The sequence below is a fragment of the Antrostomus carolinensis genome, unplaced genomic scaffold (genome assembly GCF_000700745.2).
Source record: "Antrostomus carolinensis isolate BGI_N321 unplaced genomic scaffold, ASM70074v2 scaffold14721, whole genome shotgun sequence".
Lineage (NCBI taxonomy): Eukaryota > Metazoa > Chordata > Aves > Caprimulgiformes > Caprimulgidae > Antrostomus > Antrostomus carolinensis.
In genome coordinates this window covers 21,158-37,444 of record NW_010292340.1, presented here as the reverse complement: position 1 = coordinate 37,444, position 16,287 = coordinate 21,158, and the positions used below count along the sequence as shown (strand labels likewise).

The 16,287-nt window shown below is 36.8% G+C and overlaps 1 protein-coding gene across 1 annotated transcript in view; it reads right to left on the bottom strand.

Annotated features, from left to right (window-relative positions):
• The window catches only part of MDFIC (MyoD family inhibitor domain containing), a 47,225-nt gene that overhangs the window by 9,862 nt on the left and 21,076 nt on the right, over positions 1-16,287 (bottom strand). Inside the window, exon 3 of the mRNA XM_010176932.2 lies at positions 2,971-3,246. Within this exon, the coding sequence (XP_010175234.1) occupies positions 2,971-3,246 (276 nt within the window). The remainder of the gene's footprint in view (positions 1-2,970; positions 3,247-16,287) is intronic.

The window sequence follows — 16,287 nt, the reverse complement described above, 5'->3', positions numbered from 1 at the left end:
TGTCTATGCGGTTACTAGTGTACTCTTCTGGTTTGTATAGTTAGATGTATTGATCAAGTATATATACTGCTAGTTTAAGGGCAATTAACCTCCTTTGAACAAATAACCTGGCTAATTGTAGCAAGTTTTTTTAAGTGTAGCCTTCCAGAAGTACTCATAAAGGATTAACATTTCTTAAATTCATGAACACAATTATTTTTAAGTTATGGATAAATAATTTTCCTTAAATACTGATGTCTTCTTTGTGTTATTTTAGACATTTCAGTTGACCATTGCCAGAGTCTCTGATTATGCAACTCATCAAAAAACTGATGAATGACAGAACAAATTATGCATATATTGATACTTCCTGCAAGGTAACAACTTGATAAGAATATTACTTACAGCCCATAGTTCCCTCATAAAGCCCTAAAGGGTGAAGTAGTGAAAAGCTGGAGAAACTGTCCAAAGGCTTGTACATGTGTGCAGGCAGATGTGCTGGCACAAATACCATACGGCATAATAACGTTTGTGCTTCACTCAGATTGGTAAACAGAAAAATCAGAGCAGCAGATATTAGCAGTATGGGTCAAGCTACGTAAGTTAGTGTGACAATACAATGTTATTACCTATATTTTAACCAGACACATCTTTGAAATATCAAGATTTCTAACTATATAAAATAATTGTATATTGGCACTTTCAGGCAACTAACATAATCATGTGTCAGATATTGAAATCAGACATTAGTATTTATCATAGAATCACTGAATGGTTTGGGTTGGAAGGGACCTTAAAGATCATCTAGTTCCAACCCCCCTGCCATCAGCAGGGACACCTTCCACTAGACCAGGTTGCTCAAAGCCTCATCCAGCCTGGCCTTGAACACTTCCAGGGAGGGGGCATCCACAACTTCCTTGGGCAACCTGTGCCAGTGTCTGAGCACCCTCACAGCAAAGAATTTATTCCTAATATCTAATCTAAACCTACCCTCTTTCAGCTTAAACCCATTTCCCCTTGTTTTGTCACTAAGTGCCCTTATGAAAAGTCTTTCCCCAGCTTTCTTGTAGGCCCCCTTCAGGTATTGGAAGGCAGCTATAAGATCTCCCCAGAGCCTTCTCTTTTCCAGGCTGAACAGCCCCAAATCTCTCAGCCTGTCCTCATAGGAGAGGTGCTCCAGCCCTTGGATCATACTCGTGGCCTCCTCTGGACTTGTTCTAGCTGTTCCAGGTCTCTCTTGTGATGGAGGCTCCAGAACTGGACGCAGTATTCCAGGTGGGGCCTTAAGAGAGCAGAGTAGAGGGGCAGAATCACCTCCCTCAGCCTGCTGGCCACACTTCTCTTGATGCAGCCCAGGATACAGTTATTGGCCTTCTGGGCTGCAAGCACACATTGCCAGCTCATGTTCAGCTTCTCATTCACCACCACTCCCAAGTCTTTCTCTTCAGAGCTGGATATATCTTTACCGATATATCTGAAGGTACCATACTAATTTTATCCTCAGTCATTCAGTAATTTGAAATAATTATTGCTAAGGTTATTAAAAACAAACAAAAAACTCACTGACTGTATTTATCCCAATACAATTGTAGAAGTAAAAAGGAAGTGCTTGCAATAAATAACTGTATAAGGGCATGAACAAGGCAGGTACTGTCTCTTTAGAACTCTGTAATTTCTTTTTCAGAGGTTGAATTTCCTAAAGTCAGAGGCCTGTACCTTGTACTAGACAGAGATCTAGGTCTACTGACTTACAGTCTTTTTATATACAAGAAAAATACTGGGCTGAGGGTAAACTGGATTCCACATAACAGAAAGAGATAAGGGAAATACAGCAAGTATGAAGCTGTGATTTTGGAAAAAAAATGATAGAGGACTGAAAGTGCAACAGAAAAATAACCGTAGGTTCTTGAAGATAAATATGAAAATAATCCACAGGAAGGAGGACCGGCCCATGGCAGAGTCTAAGAGAAGCTGTACATGACATTACTACATAGATTCACTCAGTAGGTTTTATTGAAGTAGCTGAAGTCAAGAGAAGTCACTCCACTGACATCAGTAGGCTTTATTCAGGTCACTACGTGCAGTCCTTCTGATCCCTCTTTCTTTCATCTAGGCTGAAAATCCTCCCCATTTCACTGAACAGTACCATTTCTCATTTCTCTAAGAATCTGTGTCTGGACCCACCCCCTCAAAGTTTTTTTTTTTCCAACCAGTCATGCCTATGCCTGCCTCAAACCAATAAAATTTATAGAGCCTTTGCGTCCTCCTTGTAACGGGCAGGCGAAAAGCCCATCAAGTATATTAGTGCTAATAGGAAGGCACTAAGGAAGGACTGAAGAGGCTCAGGAACTCTGGGACCATTAGAGTAATTGCAAGCAGTGAAAACACGCATACACAGCTCAAACATAAGGGAAATTATTTATTTTTGCTTATTTAAGTTCTGCATAGGAAGGACAAAACTTTTCCATGCAACTTATTTACAGCCCACATAGAGTATAAGGCACATTAAACATTGAAGTACAGGTCCAAATTTTATTATCTAGTGTTCAGACCTCATAGCAAGTCAGAACATCTGTTAACAGAACATTTTGAAAAGCAAACTCTACCCTCATGGAGCCTGCCATTACTGGATATAAGTATTTACTATGCTTTGAACCAGTGCTTTAACATTTTTTTCTGGTGTATATGCGACAATGTTGACAGGAGTTTTTATTAGTTCAGGATACTAACTGGAGAGACTAAAACATAATCAGACTATGTTGGCCAAATGTTTGAAAGCAAGAAATCTCCCATTGCTTCAATTTCCTTCAAATACTTAATATTTTCCTTTGGGGAAGAAACTTGTGTTTTATCATAATGATTTCTATTTGATTCTGGAGCATGAGTCATGCTCTTCAATTATTCTCAGTTGATTGTGTAATTATTAGTGAGAATGGGGTTTGGCTAGTCTTTATTTAGTTTGGAGTTTTTTTAATAAGAATTTCTGCTTACCTTCAGGTGAAGTACCTGGCTTTTGAGAAAATGCAGAGCTTATTTTACTCTTCTTGCTGCTGTTGCTGTTGACAGACAAGGTGGATTGAATTTTTCTGTGCATTTTTTCTGAAACAGGAGCCGAAAGCTTTCTGTTGTCTGCAGGTGCATGCTTGACCCCGTTGTGAATTCCACTTCCATTACTCAGACTCACGTGGCCATTTTGGATTTTGCCACTTTCTTCCTCACCCCTTTCCAGTGCTGAACTATTCGGTTGAGGCAAACGTTGAGGTTGTGCTTAAAATTAAAGAAAGAGTTAATTTAAATTGTAAATCGATAACTGAACACTTCAGGTGAGACTAGGAAGACAACTTTCATTGCTCATACTGATCAAAGAACACACTGAAAAGTTAACATTCCTCCATCAAAAAAATAAGCAAAAAATATCTCTAGATTAAAAATAATTATTAGGTATTCAGAAAGCACCTCATGTCTGTATGAGGCCCAGATTCCCCCCTCATCACTGCACAGAAAGGTTCACAATGCTCTGTGAATTAGATGGAAAGAATAAGGCACAATATTTGAAGAACAAAAAAAAAAAAAAAAAATCACAAACAGAAGAAAAAGTAACAAAATTGAGATTGGGTTAAGGAAGCCAAACAAAGAATGGGGGAAATGTAACAGGAGGGAAAAAGACATGGGAGAGAAGATACAGACTGCAGTAACAGAAGTGAAGCTGCAGTTTGGCCAACCTGCCAATCTTCAGAAAATAACCTGAGTGACAAGGTAGGACCTTCAACAATGAGCCACCACAGTACAGTGTATTAGAGAAGAAAAGGAGTATCCAGGTAACTAAAAACACTTTGAGCTTAAATTCATAAAGATCATGGAATGCTGGGAAGAACAAAACTAATCAAAATCTGGGTTTGTAGAAGATGTGATCCAGTAACCAGAATGAACATGCACTCAAACACTGCACAGCTGTGGCAAGCCAAAGGCCCCCCGCCCATATTCCTGAATTCAGAGTCACAGTTTTAAAAATGGCTGTAATGGGCCAGTTAGGGTTTTAATGGCAACAACTGAAATGGTCAAAGAAAAAAAACCACAAAATTTGTCAAGGCAGGAATCTGCAGTGGCCTCTTTGAGACTCCAAGAGTATATGTTATAAACCCATTCTAATGAGAGGTCACAACACTTGACCATTCTTTTTTGAGCTACTGTATCATAAAGGAGTGTATTTTTAATAATATGGAAAATAGATTCTCTATGTATTTAAAGTCTGTATCTAATGAAAAGATGCCTTTTTTTCTATGTAAAGCTTTGCAATAAAAAAGTAGTTTCCAATTAAAGATTCTTATTTAGAAAAAAAAATGCAGACTTCGTTCTAAAACTAATTAAACTATACACATAGTATCACAACAAGATTTCATAATCAAAAAGTATCAGCCCAATCACCTCTCCTAATCAAAACACTACTGTATTATGCTCGGACATAAAGAGGTTTTCAGACAGTCCAATCTTCAAGTATTTATGAATCTAATGCCAAAGAAAAAGCCCAGATTCTACTAAACATTCAACTTAAAAGAGATTAGACACTGCCAGCAGTAAAGAAAAACACTGCTGCAGTTCATTCCTTTTTCAGACGATTCACATCCATTTTCAGATGATTTCACAATATAGCTTTGTATGTAGATTACACTGTGTCCAAGATAACAATATTTATAGATAATTATAGTTAGCTTCCTTTGAAAGAAACATCTCCACTGATCACTTCAGGTACAAGTGACCAAACTTTCAGACAAATACTACTGGGAAACACAGACCAACAGAGTCTCTAAGAAGACTCTCAGTTATGCATTTGCCTAACAAACCCTCAATGCTTCCCTTTTATCAAAGACACTGATAACATTCTCAGATTGTTTCCTCCAACTATCATGAACTTGTCAAGATTAAACTTCAGATAAATCTTAAAGTCTGGGTCATATTCATAGGCAAAAATAGATACTTTTCATAATAATTTAAACATGAACTGGTTCATTTTTTCTTACCATTTGATTTTTTTAGATACAGAAACTAAGATTTTAAGAAGATATCCTGAACTAATCACATCTATCTAGGTCAAGGTAACCCTGATCGAACCTGCTTTACAAAAGTGATAATTTTATGTTGCAGGAAAGAAAGGGAGGGCTGGGGAAGATATTTATGCTTAGCCTCCCCTAAGATGTTGCAGGGAAGACAAAGTTCATTCTCTTCCATTATCAGCCATAACTACTCAAGAACCTCCAAGTCAACAGAGCAGGAGCACAACGCTATCTGAAGAAGTTTTTGATGGCAGTACAGAAACTGCTTTTCCTTTCAATTTGGCACTAGTGCTTGCAAAACCTATGAAAAGAAGCATAAGCAAGGTACTTTCTGCACTCTGGAATTCTATTTGTAGCATATATTCTTCTAACATTTCCAGACTATCACAAAAGCCCCATAAAAAGTTTTTAGGAAGTCTTCTCTTTCCTGAAACAGGATTCTTTTAAAAGTATACTACCAGGAACTCTCCGTGTAGGAAGTATTTCCCCATATGTGCAAAACAATTTTTGTTAAAAAACTAGTAAATTCCTTCCATTTTAAAAATAGTCAATGTAGACCTAGCTACAGGCAAAAACAAAAGGAACTGAAATTTTTACTCTCTAAAATGTTTACACCCATAGCTTTCCATAGCTTTATTTTCATTATCCCACTCCAATGTAAATGGTAGTATTAAGAACAATGTTTTTCACGTTGTCTCCTCACACTGTGCTGCTGCCTACAATTCCCAACTGTGGAGCAGTGCAGTTGCACCAACAACCTAGAATTACCGGGGAGGAGTTAACCTTCCTCAATAAATAGAAGCAATAGACTGTACTAAAAATTCTGTATGTCTGGATACATAAGTTTCTAAAACTGACAGTTATGACCTTTTCCAAGCCACCTAAATTGGTGGTGGCAGCTTGCAATTGTTTGTGTAATTTCAGTGTTTTGCTACAATACAATAACTTGACAAATTCTCCAAAATTCCATCTTCAAAATTAGGTGTGTTTCTGTGGGTCAAACTGTGGGCGAATGGGAAGTTTCAGGGAATTGAAACAGTTATATGTTTTTGCTTTTATTATTATTTTTACTAAGGGTTTGGGGGTTTTTCTGGTAGGGTTTTTTAATATAGTTTTTTATTAAATAATCTTGTTCCCAAAGTACTCTTACTTCAGTCTTTTAGCATTAACATACAACTTTTTAGCTGACTGGCTTTACAGTATTCACATGTGATATGCAGGTCAAATCAAACTGGAACAAAACCCCAAATGGATTAGTTATCTCAATTTAAATTTATTTTAACTTTATTGATAATTTTGCACTAGGGAGACTTGAATCTTATGGTTAAAACACACTTGAAACCAATTAGGAACCATATGACCGCATTCTAGCATAAAGAACAAAAGCAACTGACAGTTCCAAGATTAAGCCACAACGACTCAGTTTAAAACAGAAATATTTTCACCTTATTTTTAAAAGGTTGTGTATATCTTAAAAAAAAAAAAAAAGTGTAATATGGGGAACGACACAATGCTTCTTAAAACACAGTGATACCCAGGGACTCTCACTCTCTCTTTAATGATCCACTGCTCTCATTCAGCTGTCTTTCTTTTTTCAAATCTTTACATATGTGACAGCTCTCAAAAGTAGACCATAGACCATCTGGCATTTTCAGAGGTGTAACTTGTGCAAATTCAGCTCTACTGGGAACACAATGCTATCTTCTGCCTGCGTTATAAAAGATACAATAGAATGTAGAACTTATGAGTTGTTTTGAATTATTCATTTTTTGCCTGTATATTCAAGAAATTTTACAAACTCTGCATTTTGTACTACATAATCACATGCGTTAAAGGTACAAAGAAACTTTTTGACACCTCTTTTCTACAGAAAGATGGCATTTTGTTTGATATGTGAACATTCAGCGCCTGTTATATCATTCTAAACAGGCCATGTGCTACTACAAAAGATCCCATTTTACACTCTATGTATGAGCAAAAATTTTATTCTCGATATTCAGTAACTAATGCAATACACATCAAAATTTCAAATATGAGTTGGATGAACATTCAGCATCTTCAAATCAAGATGGTACTGGTCACTTACTATGTGTTAAAGATTTTTAAAAAAAAATCATTCCTCACACAACATAGAAATATTGTAATTTCAAACATCTACAATGAATAGTTTCAAATGTCCTAAGAAATACTGTGCTTTTTTAGGTTAATATGTTTTTAATCTTTTGCAAAACCAGTAGATTTAAGTCAATATTTTATACAGTGCTAACACTAGTGGATTTTCAATAAGAATGATAAATATTGGATTAATGATTCAATAGACTGAATCTTTTTTGATAGAAAACTAGCAGATAATGTAGCTAGTAATAACTATACATGAATCTGCTGCCTGTGGAAAAGCAATAAAAAGGCAATATATTGCTATAGCATATAATCTATTAGCGTGTTTCACTGCTTCCCTGTTATTGGTTTCCTTGCAAAGTGGGCCTTAATACAGTAACTTCTGCTGTTATTTAACTGACTTTATATAGTAATTTGTGAGGTTACTATCTGGTGAATAAATATTCAAGTACTAAACATTTACTATGGTCTTGACGGTTTCAAAGTAAGTATGCACATTCTCATACAGACTGTAAAACCCTTAGCACAGTTTAAATTAATACGCACGTGCATGCACACTGAGAATACGTTGTTTACACCTTGCAAAATAACAGCTATTCTTAGGAGAAAAATCATGATGCATGCATTTAACAGAAAAATGTATGTCAACATAGGGAAACTCTCAACAAAAAGAGGACAGTCTCAGCTATCATTAGGGATTTTAGACAAAACACAAAACCAAATATGCACAGAATACAGGCTCCTCAGAGTCAAAGTGAATCAAAAGAAAACATCAGGAGGGAGAGAAGAATTGAGACAGCTAATTAGTACCCTAATCACATCAAAAGCAATTCCAAGGTAGGTGATACAGATGCCCGTGGAGTTTGCGAGGCTGGCCAAAGCCACTGATGGAAAAACCAACTTTCCAGTTTACAGCCTGGTTCATCTGACTGCACACCCAGAGAGGTAAGAATGCTGTTTTTCTTTGTTTATGACACAACAGTTTATGACATCAGATCAGGTCACACTAGCAGTATTTTTGCAGGTGGACTAGGGAGGAATAAAAATGCACGACTCCTGGCTGTAAAAAAATATAACCTTCGGCATTTTCAAATATTGAGAAAATACAAAGTATCATTTCAGTTCAAAACATCCTAGACACTTGTCTGCCTCCCAAAACAACTGGAACCATGGTAAGAGAGTGAATTCTTTTAAGGAAACACAGAGGTCCTGCTTGGGCCAATTAATGTTGAAAGCCACAATCTACATGCTAATTTGAGCTTGGGAAATTGCTTGATCTCAGTGGTAGCTGCTCCTACTCACTCTGCATGGACCACATGGAAGAGACTACATGCAAGGGAGGTAAGAATCGGGACTCTTTTTTATCAGTGCTTCTTTGTAACACAGACCTAAGCTTGAGGGGAAAAATAAAGCATATGACAGATAGTCATGGATTGCACAGTAAAACCAGGGGCTGCCTGGATTCTAGAGTAAAATTAAGGTGATTCCAAATTGCTTCTGGAAAAACCATAAATTCCAGAGATATAAAAGGCAACATTTCAAACTGACTAGCAAAAAAATCTTACTTTTTCAAAAATATTACAAATCGTATGCATTCATACCTTAATAAGCATAAAATGTCAGTGAAGCTGGGAGAAGTCAAATACCTCAGTCCCTCTCCCTCCCCACTTTTCTAACTAAAATCCTGACTAGTCTCTACGTGAATCTTCAAACTACATCAATAGTTTTCTCTGCCTAGCTATCCAGAATATTAACATTCAGATTACAAGATGTACCTCTGAGTCAACCTGTGAAGTGGCTTTTGTCAGCAATTATTTTTGAATATTTTCTAGGACATAAATAGCATATACTGCAGCTTCCATATCACAGAAGGCATACATTAACTAAATAACAAGGTACCATCAAGGTACAATCTATCTTTTAAAATCAATTTTTTACACTGAATTTTTTATACCATGCTGACTTTACAAGGAAAACAAAGTACCAACTAACAGCATCAACTACCTTTTTAGAATTGCTTCTTGTAAGACATGAGAACATCTTCAAAATGAATACAATATATTATTATGAAACAAGATGTCCTTTGTAGTGAAAATACTGTAGTAAAATTGCTGGTATGAGTTTTACAGGACCCATGCTGAGAACACTTTGTTAAAGTATGTCTGAGATCACATCCAGGGAACACCAGGTATAACAGGAATGGGGCTGGCAGGGGACAAAGGGAAAAGACATTTTATCCCATCAGCTCTCAGTTGGTGAAGGGCTGACAAGAATGGCAAACGCGTGTGTGCGTGTGTGTTTATGGGTTAAGAAGGTGACACAAGTGCACGAGAAGGTGCCAAGAATACTCTGAAATCTGTGCAAAGACACCTGCAGTGCCTTCCTTTGGAAGCACTGCAGGACCTTACACACTGAAGGGTTGTAGGAATTGTATAAAGATGTCTTTGACATACACGTAAAGAAGCAGTTACCACAAGAAGCATGAAAAGGGCTGGTAGCCAGAGGTTTAGAAAGTTGATTCCCACTGAAAATGTGAAATTAATTTCTCTGTTTACAAATCCTCCTTCCTGAAGTGATTTTACAAAATGAAGAAATGCCTGCTGATTTTTTCTAATTATAAAAATAGCAAATTTTTAATCATTGCTGAACTGAGTAAATCCTTAACATTTTTTAATTGCCTCTCTTTTAACAATTACCTCAAAATCCAAACATCCTTTTGTCTTCTAATTGCCATTAAATTATCAGTAAATTCTCCTTCTTTATCATACAGAAATCCTGTCATCATTAACAATTTTTTTTGTGAGACTGAAAATATTGGTATCTATGATAAACTTTGAAGATTATTTGGAAATTCTTCCTAGATCACAATATAGTTAGAAATAAACAAGATTCACATAATGCAATGATTGTTAAGCCACATCTACTTAAAGTGGAATCTTACTGTTCCACACAGTTCTTTATTTCTTGAGAATAAACAGCAGTAGCTCGCCACGAAAAATCCAAGAGAAGAGCCAAACACAAAACGGGACATTGTAGGTAACAGGCACCCAAACACCTGGAGAATAAATTTCTATATAAAGCTGTGTTCAAAAGTGAGAAATTTTACTGCAAGTTTGTCACTTGCAATATTTATCTATCTATTTTCTCCTTACACATTCTGCTAGAGGACTAGAAAAGAACTGCAGTGCATTTGCTCTTATGTTTCATAGCATTACAACTACTTAGAGGAGTGGCAATCATTGCACAGATGTGTGCAATGGCAGGTTAACTTATGGTCACAATACGAGCATTTTGTGGTGTTTTAAACATTAATTGATTACTTCTGAAGATGATTTTTTTTTTTTTTAATTTAAGGTGGCTTGTAGAAATTGGCTGTAAGAACAAAATAATACAAAAACTAAAAATCGGAGAATTAGGTTTTTTTGCTAATTTCTAAAGTGTTAAAAGTGATCTGTTTCTGAAACACAAATAATCACTAATTTAATAAATGTGAAGACAGTCCCGCAAACTATAAAGTATACAAAGGAGTGCAAAACCAGTATAATCCCATCTCATTGAGGAACAGTATGCTTTGCTTCTGGAGCTCTCACTTTCAAAGGAAGGTTAATTAACTACTAGATGCAAAAAAGTAATTCAAGCTGTCAGCTTGACTGTTACAGCAGTTATGCAATTAGTACCTATTACAACATATGGTTATATCACTTTATAAAGACATACTAGTGTCCCACGCAACTTAAGACATTAAGTCAAATATCTGAAACAGTTTGGATGTCACTCACCATCGTGTTACTTGTTCCAAAATCAAATAATAAACATCAAAGAGAAGCTACAAACAACAGGATATCACTTGCTGGGTATTGCCTCATAAGCAGCACAGCAGGATGTACCAGGCAGGAGAGATAACCTCAACGTCATTAACAGCCGTAACCTGGGCAAGTGCATAAACAGGTCCTCCTGGCTCCAGCATCTCCTGCTCCCTTTCACAAAACCCAGTGACCACTGACAAACTAGATGCTGTTTGACTGCCAGAAAGAACGTGGGGTGGTGAGGCAAATAGCTTCTCAGCCTAGCCTGTTCACCATTCACCTCTGAGTAAGAAACTACTCAAAGGTCAGGTTAATTCTCCACTGATCATATATACTGAGTTTTCAGATTATGAGATTACAATGTTCAGTTAAACTCATACAAATATACATAAAAACTGGCAGCACTTGGTTTTAAAAGGTACATGAAGGCAAATGCTTAGAAAGAGCAATTCCCTTAATGTTCACTGCTCCCTTGATTTCTAGTCTTCCACTCATGTAAATGACAGAATTTCAGAAAAGTCCCAAAACTGTTCCACCTCAAGCGTGAATCTGACCCCCTGCTCTCAGTGCTCTATCTTTTGTGATCTCTATATCTAAGTAATATCCAATGCTACTACTAACAAAACTAACAAGATGCAGAAATAAAAAAGGGGAGTAAAAACAGAATGACAGCAGCAAAGAGATATTAATGTAAAAAGCTGGGCGGAAAACACAGAATATCAGTACAAAAATAGTAATACCTACATTGATAACTGAGTTTCTGATCCCTTTGCTACACTTACTTTCTCTCTGCTATTCTTTCTCACAACCTAGAGCTGATGCTAACTTTGGCATCAGCTGATATCAAGTACAAGAAAACCAAAGGAAATAAGACAGAAAGCACACCTGCAAGGAAAATGGAACAGAAGAAGCAAATGGGCAGCAGCCACAAGGAACAGGCTAAAACCTGGGATTTTACATTATTAAAACAACAGTAAGGCAAAAACATAAAAAGAAAAAAGAGCAGATAGCAACCACTCAGAAGACAACAGCTGTGGAGGGGAAGGAAACAGAAAGGGGAAAAAACACATAGTGAGCTGAGCCACTTTAGTCTGTGAGGGCAGAAAAGAGTGGGGAAGAAGTAACAAAAAAAATTCACAAGTAAAATCCCACTAGAGCTGAAGTATTTGCTACAAATTTTACAAGTAAGAAAAAAAAATAAATAATAAATCACTAGTTGATAAGCGTTGGAAAAAAAAAAAAAAGAAAAAAAAAAAAAAGAAGAGAAACACATCATATTTATACAGTGATCTAACATTGAAGCAGTAATTCCCCTTCTGCTTGAGGTCAAAGAGGCTCCTGGAGCCCAGGCCAAAAATCAGACACATTCAGCAATAGCAGCATGATGGAAAATGGAAATTCTGTGTCAAAAAGCAGGGCAAGGACTTGAGGTCCACAACAATAACTCTTCATGGCCCAGCTTGTCGTTCCTACAGATGGGACAGTTAATAGCGTGATTCTCAGTAAGTAAAAAAAAAGTGGAAACACAGCAGAGAGTGACACAAGTGTCCATGTATTTCCTGATCCTGAAAAAGCAAAGTGTGAGGAGAAAGAGAAGCAATATGTCTCTGCACAGAAAACATTAAACACACTGAGGAGGGTTAGTCTCTGCTACAGATGTCCTTCAGCTTATGGCAAGCAGGGTCTAGGAGATGGGGCACAGGACCCCCATCACTGATCCACCTGGCTGCTATGCCCATTGGCTGTATGGATGAGGCTTCCCCATCCCACAGCACTCCAGGGATCCCAGGTCACCAAAGAAAGTACAGGCAGAGCTACCCTAACCAAAGCTGGCTCTTGAGCTGCTTTGGGCACTCACATACCAGCTTGGCATCAGAATGACCCATAAATGAGAACTTTTGGCGTGCCTTGAAGAGATATGGCATAATCTCACCCCAAATTTTTTTGTGCAAGCTGTGCAAATCACGTTCTTGAGAATATACCTTCAAAAGTCCTCTTATTAGAGTCTTTGAACTAAATTATCTTTTTTTCCTTTCCTAGATTCAAAACTGCAAGCAACCACGGACTGAAGGCTGCATCTCTGCATCAGAGCTCACTGCCTTTTCCTACTCCACAGGCAGTTTAACTTTGTTTTACACTAAAATAATAGTTTCATATGCTGAAGGGAAAGGCAAGTTCTATTTCATAATGTAAAAATTTATCAACTAAGAGATCTGTGAGTTCAATTCAAAGCTGAATGTAATTAACATGTAATCATTGTCACCAATACTTAGCACAAAGTAAAATGTTTTTTACTTATTCTTATTTACTGTATTCTATGAAAATTAACTAGGAAGTCCTCTTTCTGACTCAGCTGGACAAACCCACCCATCCTGGCCAAGCTTTCACACATGACCTCCATTATATGAACTCAAAATAGTAGGAAAAAAAAAAAATGCTAAATGAGTTTTTGCCTTCTGCTCACGCACACGCCCCTTAGAGCAGTACAAAAGTCATATTGCTGACCGTGCCTGGTGAAGAACAAACTTCCTGTAAAAACGACACACATAGTTTCCTGAAAGGAAGCAAAGCATAAGCTGCTCAAACAATTCATAAGAAAGCTCTGGTATCTGAGCCACACAGTTACAAATCTGTCCTGCTAGAAAAATACAGTGTCACATCAGTGACCAACAGCTACAAGCACAAAAGCTCAGAGAAACAAATGCATTAACACAAAGGAGAGAGTACCGGATTACCTAAAGAAACAGGTAAATTGCCTTAATGAGATGAAATTAAAGGTAAAACTTTTTTCTTTCATCTTCCTACTGAGCTAAAATTCTGATTCTCCCCTCTCTTCATGAAACAAGACATAAATCTCTATGAAATTATTGTGCCCAAACAATTTCAATATACTAGAGGCCAGTAGCACCTGCAAGTCCTTATAGTGGAGAACTGACTGAAGAGCAGCAAGTACTGTTTTTTATCTCTAACATACAGAAAGAGAGTATTCTTATTTCAACATGTTTAAAAGCATTCAACATTACATATGGAATCATTTTCATTCTCTATTAAAAATATGAAAATTATTTTGTTCAACTTTAAAAACTATGTAATTTGGCCCAATTAAGTTTATTTAGTTCATCTTTTGTTTTAAGTAGCATTTAAATTCATGCTTTGAATCAGTGTTTCTTGCAACAAGGATCTTTTTTCTGAAAATCTTTTGTTTTGTCTTATCTAGAAGACATACTTCCTTTAATTGCAGAGAAAAAGAAAATCCTTCTGTACAGTAATCACAATTACTTTTTTTTAAATGGAGTGCAGATTCAGCCATGAAATCAGTGCTATGTCAGCATTATTCAAAATAATGAAAAGTGTCCATTTCTATGTTTAAAAACATTTTGTTACAAGGTATTGCAAATAAGCTGAAGGATTTCATAGAAAAGAAACAGCACTTTAAATGAAAGCATTAGAATTTACAGTTACATTTTTTCTTGTCCTTTTACAACTGAAGAGTTTTAAAAAGTCACAGCTGAGGCAGCAGCCTCCTCCCACCCAAAGTACAGCAGCAAAGCTTGTCTCATAGCAAAGACAGCAACAACATCACACGCAAACAACTTTCCTTTGCTGCTTGTACAAGCCTTCAGCCCCCCCAAAAGTATTCATGTCCTCATCAGCAAGAGCAGCTCGCCCAGGCTGGTGACGGGTGAGCCAAACTTCTGCCTCCATCCCTCTGTGCCATGCAGCTGTTCCATGCTTGGGAAACATCTCAGCCTCACTTCTTGCATTTCTTGGCCCCGAACAAAAAAGCTCTTAGGAAGCCAATCAAACAACTGCCCAAAGGACTGAACTGCACTGGTTTTGATACATCCTTATCCACTCTACTAAAGATTCATGCCATCTGCCATTTTATTTGCACTGCTGCCATAGCCCTGCCACTTGGGAGTTAATTCCAGCATCCTTTTCTTTGCTGTCCCTTCAGCATAACTAGCTACAATTTATTATGCCATATTATTCTTAGGCTGTTGGGATTAACAACTCACAATGGCAACATCTCCCTACCACCTTACATTTAGTTAGCGTTATGGTAGTTTAGATAAAATTCCTTGTTTCTGTACAGTAAGGTACTGCCAAGCCAAACTACTAAAAAATAATCAGTATTTTTTTAATACATTCTTTTTATTAGCATTCTCAATTTTGAGCCTTTAACTTTCAGCTTTTGTCAGCAGCTACAGACTACAACCAGGTAAATTTTTGGTTTATTTTATGAATATTTAAATCTCACATAATCGCATGACTCCAGAAGCTGAGATTTTCAAAGCGGTGTAATATTTAAGTTGTTTATTGGTTTTTGTTGTTTTGTTTTTTTTTTCCCTGAATGCACAGTACTTTTTTTTAATGTTTAATTTCCTGTTAATTCTTCTATAGTCAAAATACTCATTCTAGTAAGAAACTTCATTGCAACTTACAAAATAGCTTAAATGTTGATATTAACACACAGAAGCTAAAGTAAACAGGCCTTTATACTGAAACACTTTAAAATATTTCAAGTCAGCCTCTAAGCACAACGTTCCTGTCATTGCTTACAGGTATATAATGGCAGAGAAAGAAGTGGGGAAACAGGAAAAAGGATTGTTAAAACAGACAAACAACAAAAAGAGCATAAGGAGGAGACTAGAAAAAACTACGCAAACAGAAAAGATAAAAATGGCTGAGAGATAGTACCTGTAATAGGGATGGGTCAGTCTTTTACCTCTTTTTTTACTTTATAAAATAAATATGGGAAAAAGGACACAGTACAATTTATTAAGAATGAGAACAAACCTTCAGTGCTCCTCCAAGTTTGACTCCATCATGACAGCTACCACTTCTCTTTCTACCATTATCACCAATCAATATCCTTTACTTTCTTACTAAATTACCATAATTTCTAAAGGATTTTTTTTTTTAATGATCAAAACTTTCTTATGCTATTCCACTGTAGTCACTGCAAAACGGTTTTCTAACTCTGAATTTAAATTTTGAGAGCAAAGTGTATTATTCTGCAAGAACCTTCCCTGTGCTAATCAAACAAGTCTCTCCTTTTCCATAAGGACCTGTGCCACAAATATCCAACAAAATACTGGTAATGAGACCTAAACTTCTTGCTCTATTCCAGCTATCACAGCAGAATCCCCAGTGTGGATGCAGACATGATAACAAAAGAAAGCTTCTGTCAGATTATTTTTGTTGTCCAATAAGGGAGCAAAGCACAGCAAATGAGGTCTCTCCATCAGGCAGTTCTTCTCACAGAGCCAGAATTGCAGATGCTCTGTAACAGACAAATGGTCAAAACCAAACAGTGATTGATTTAAAAT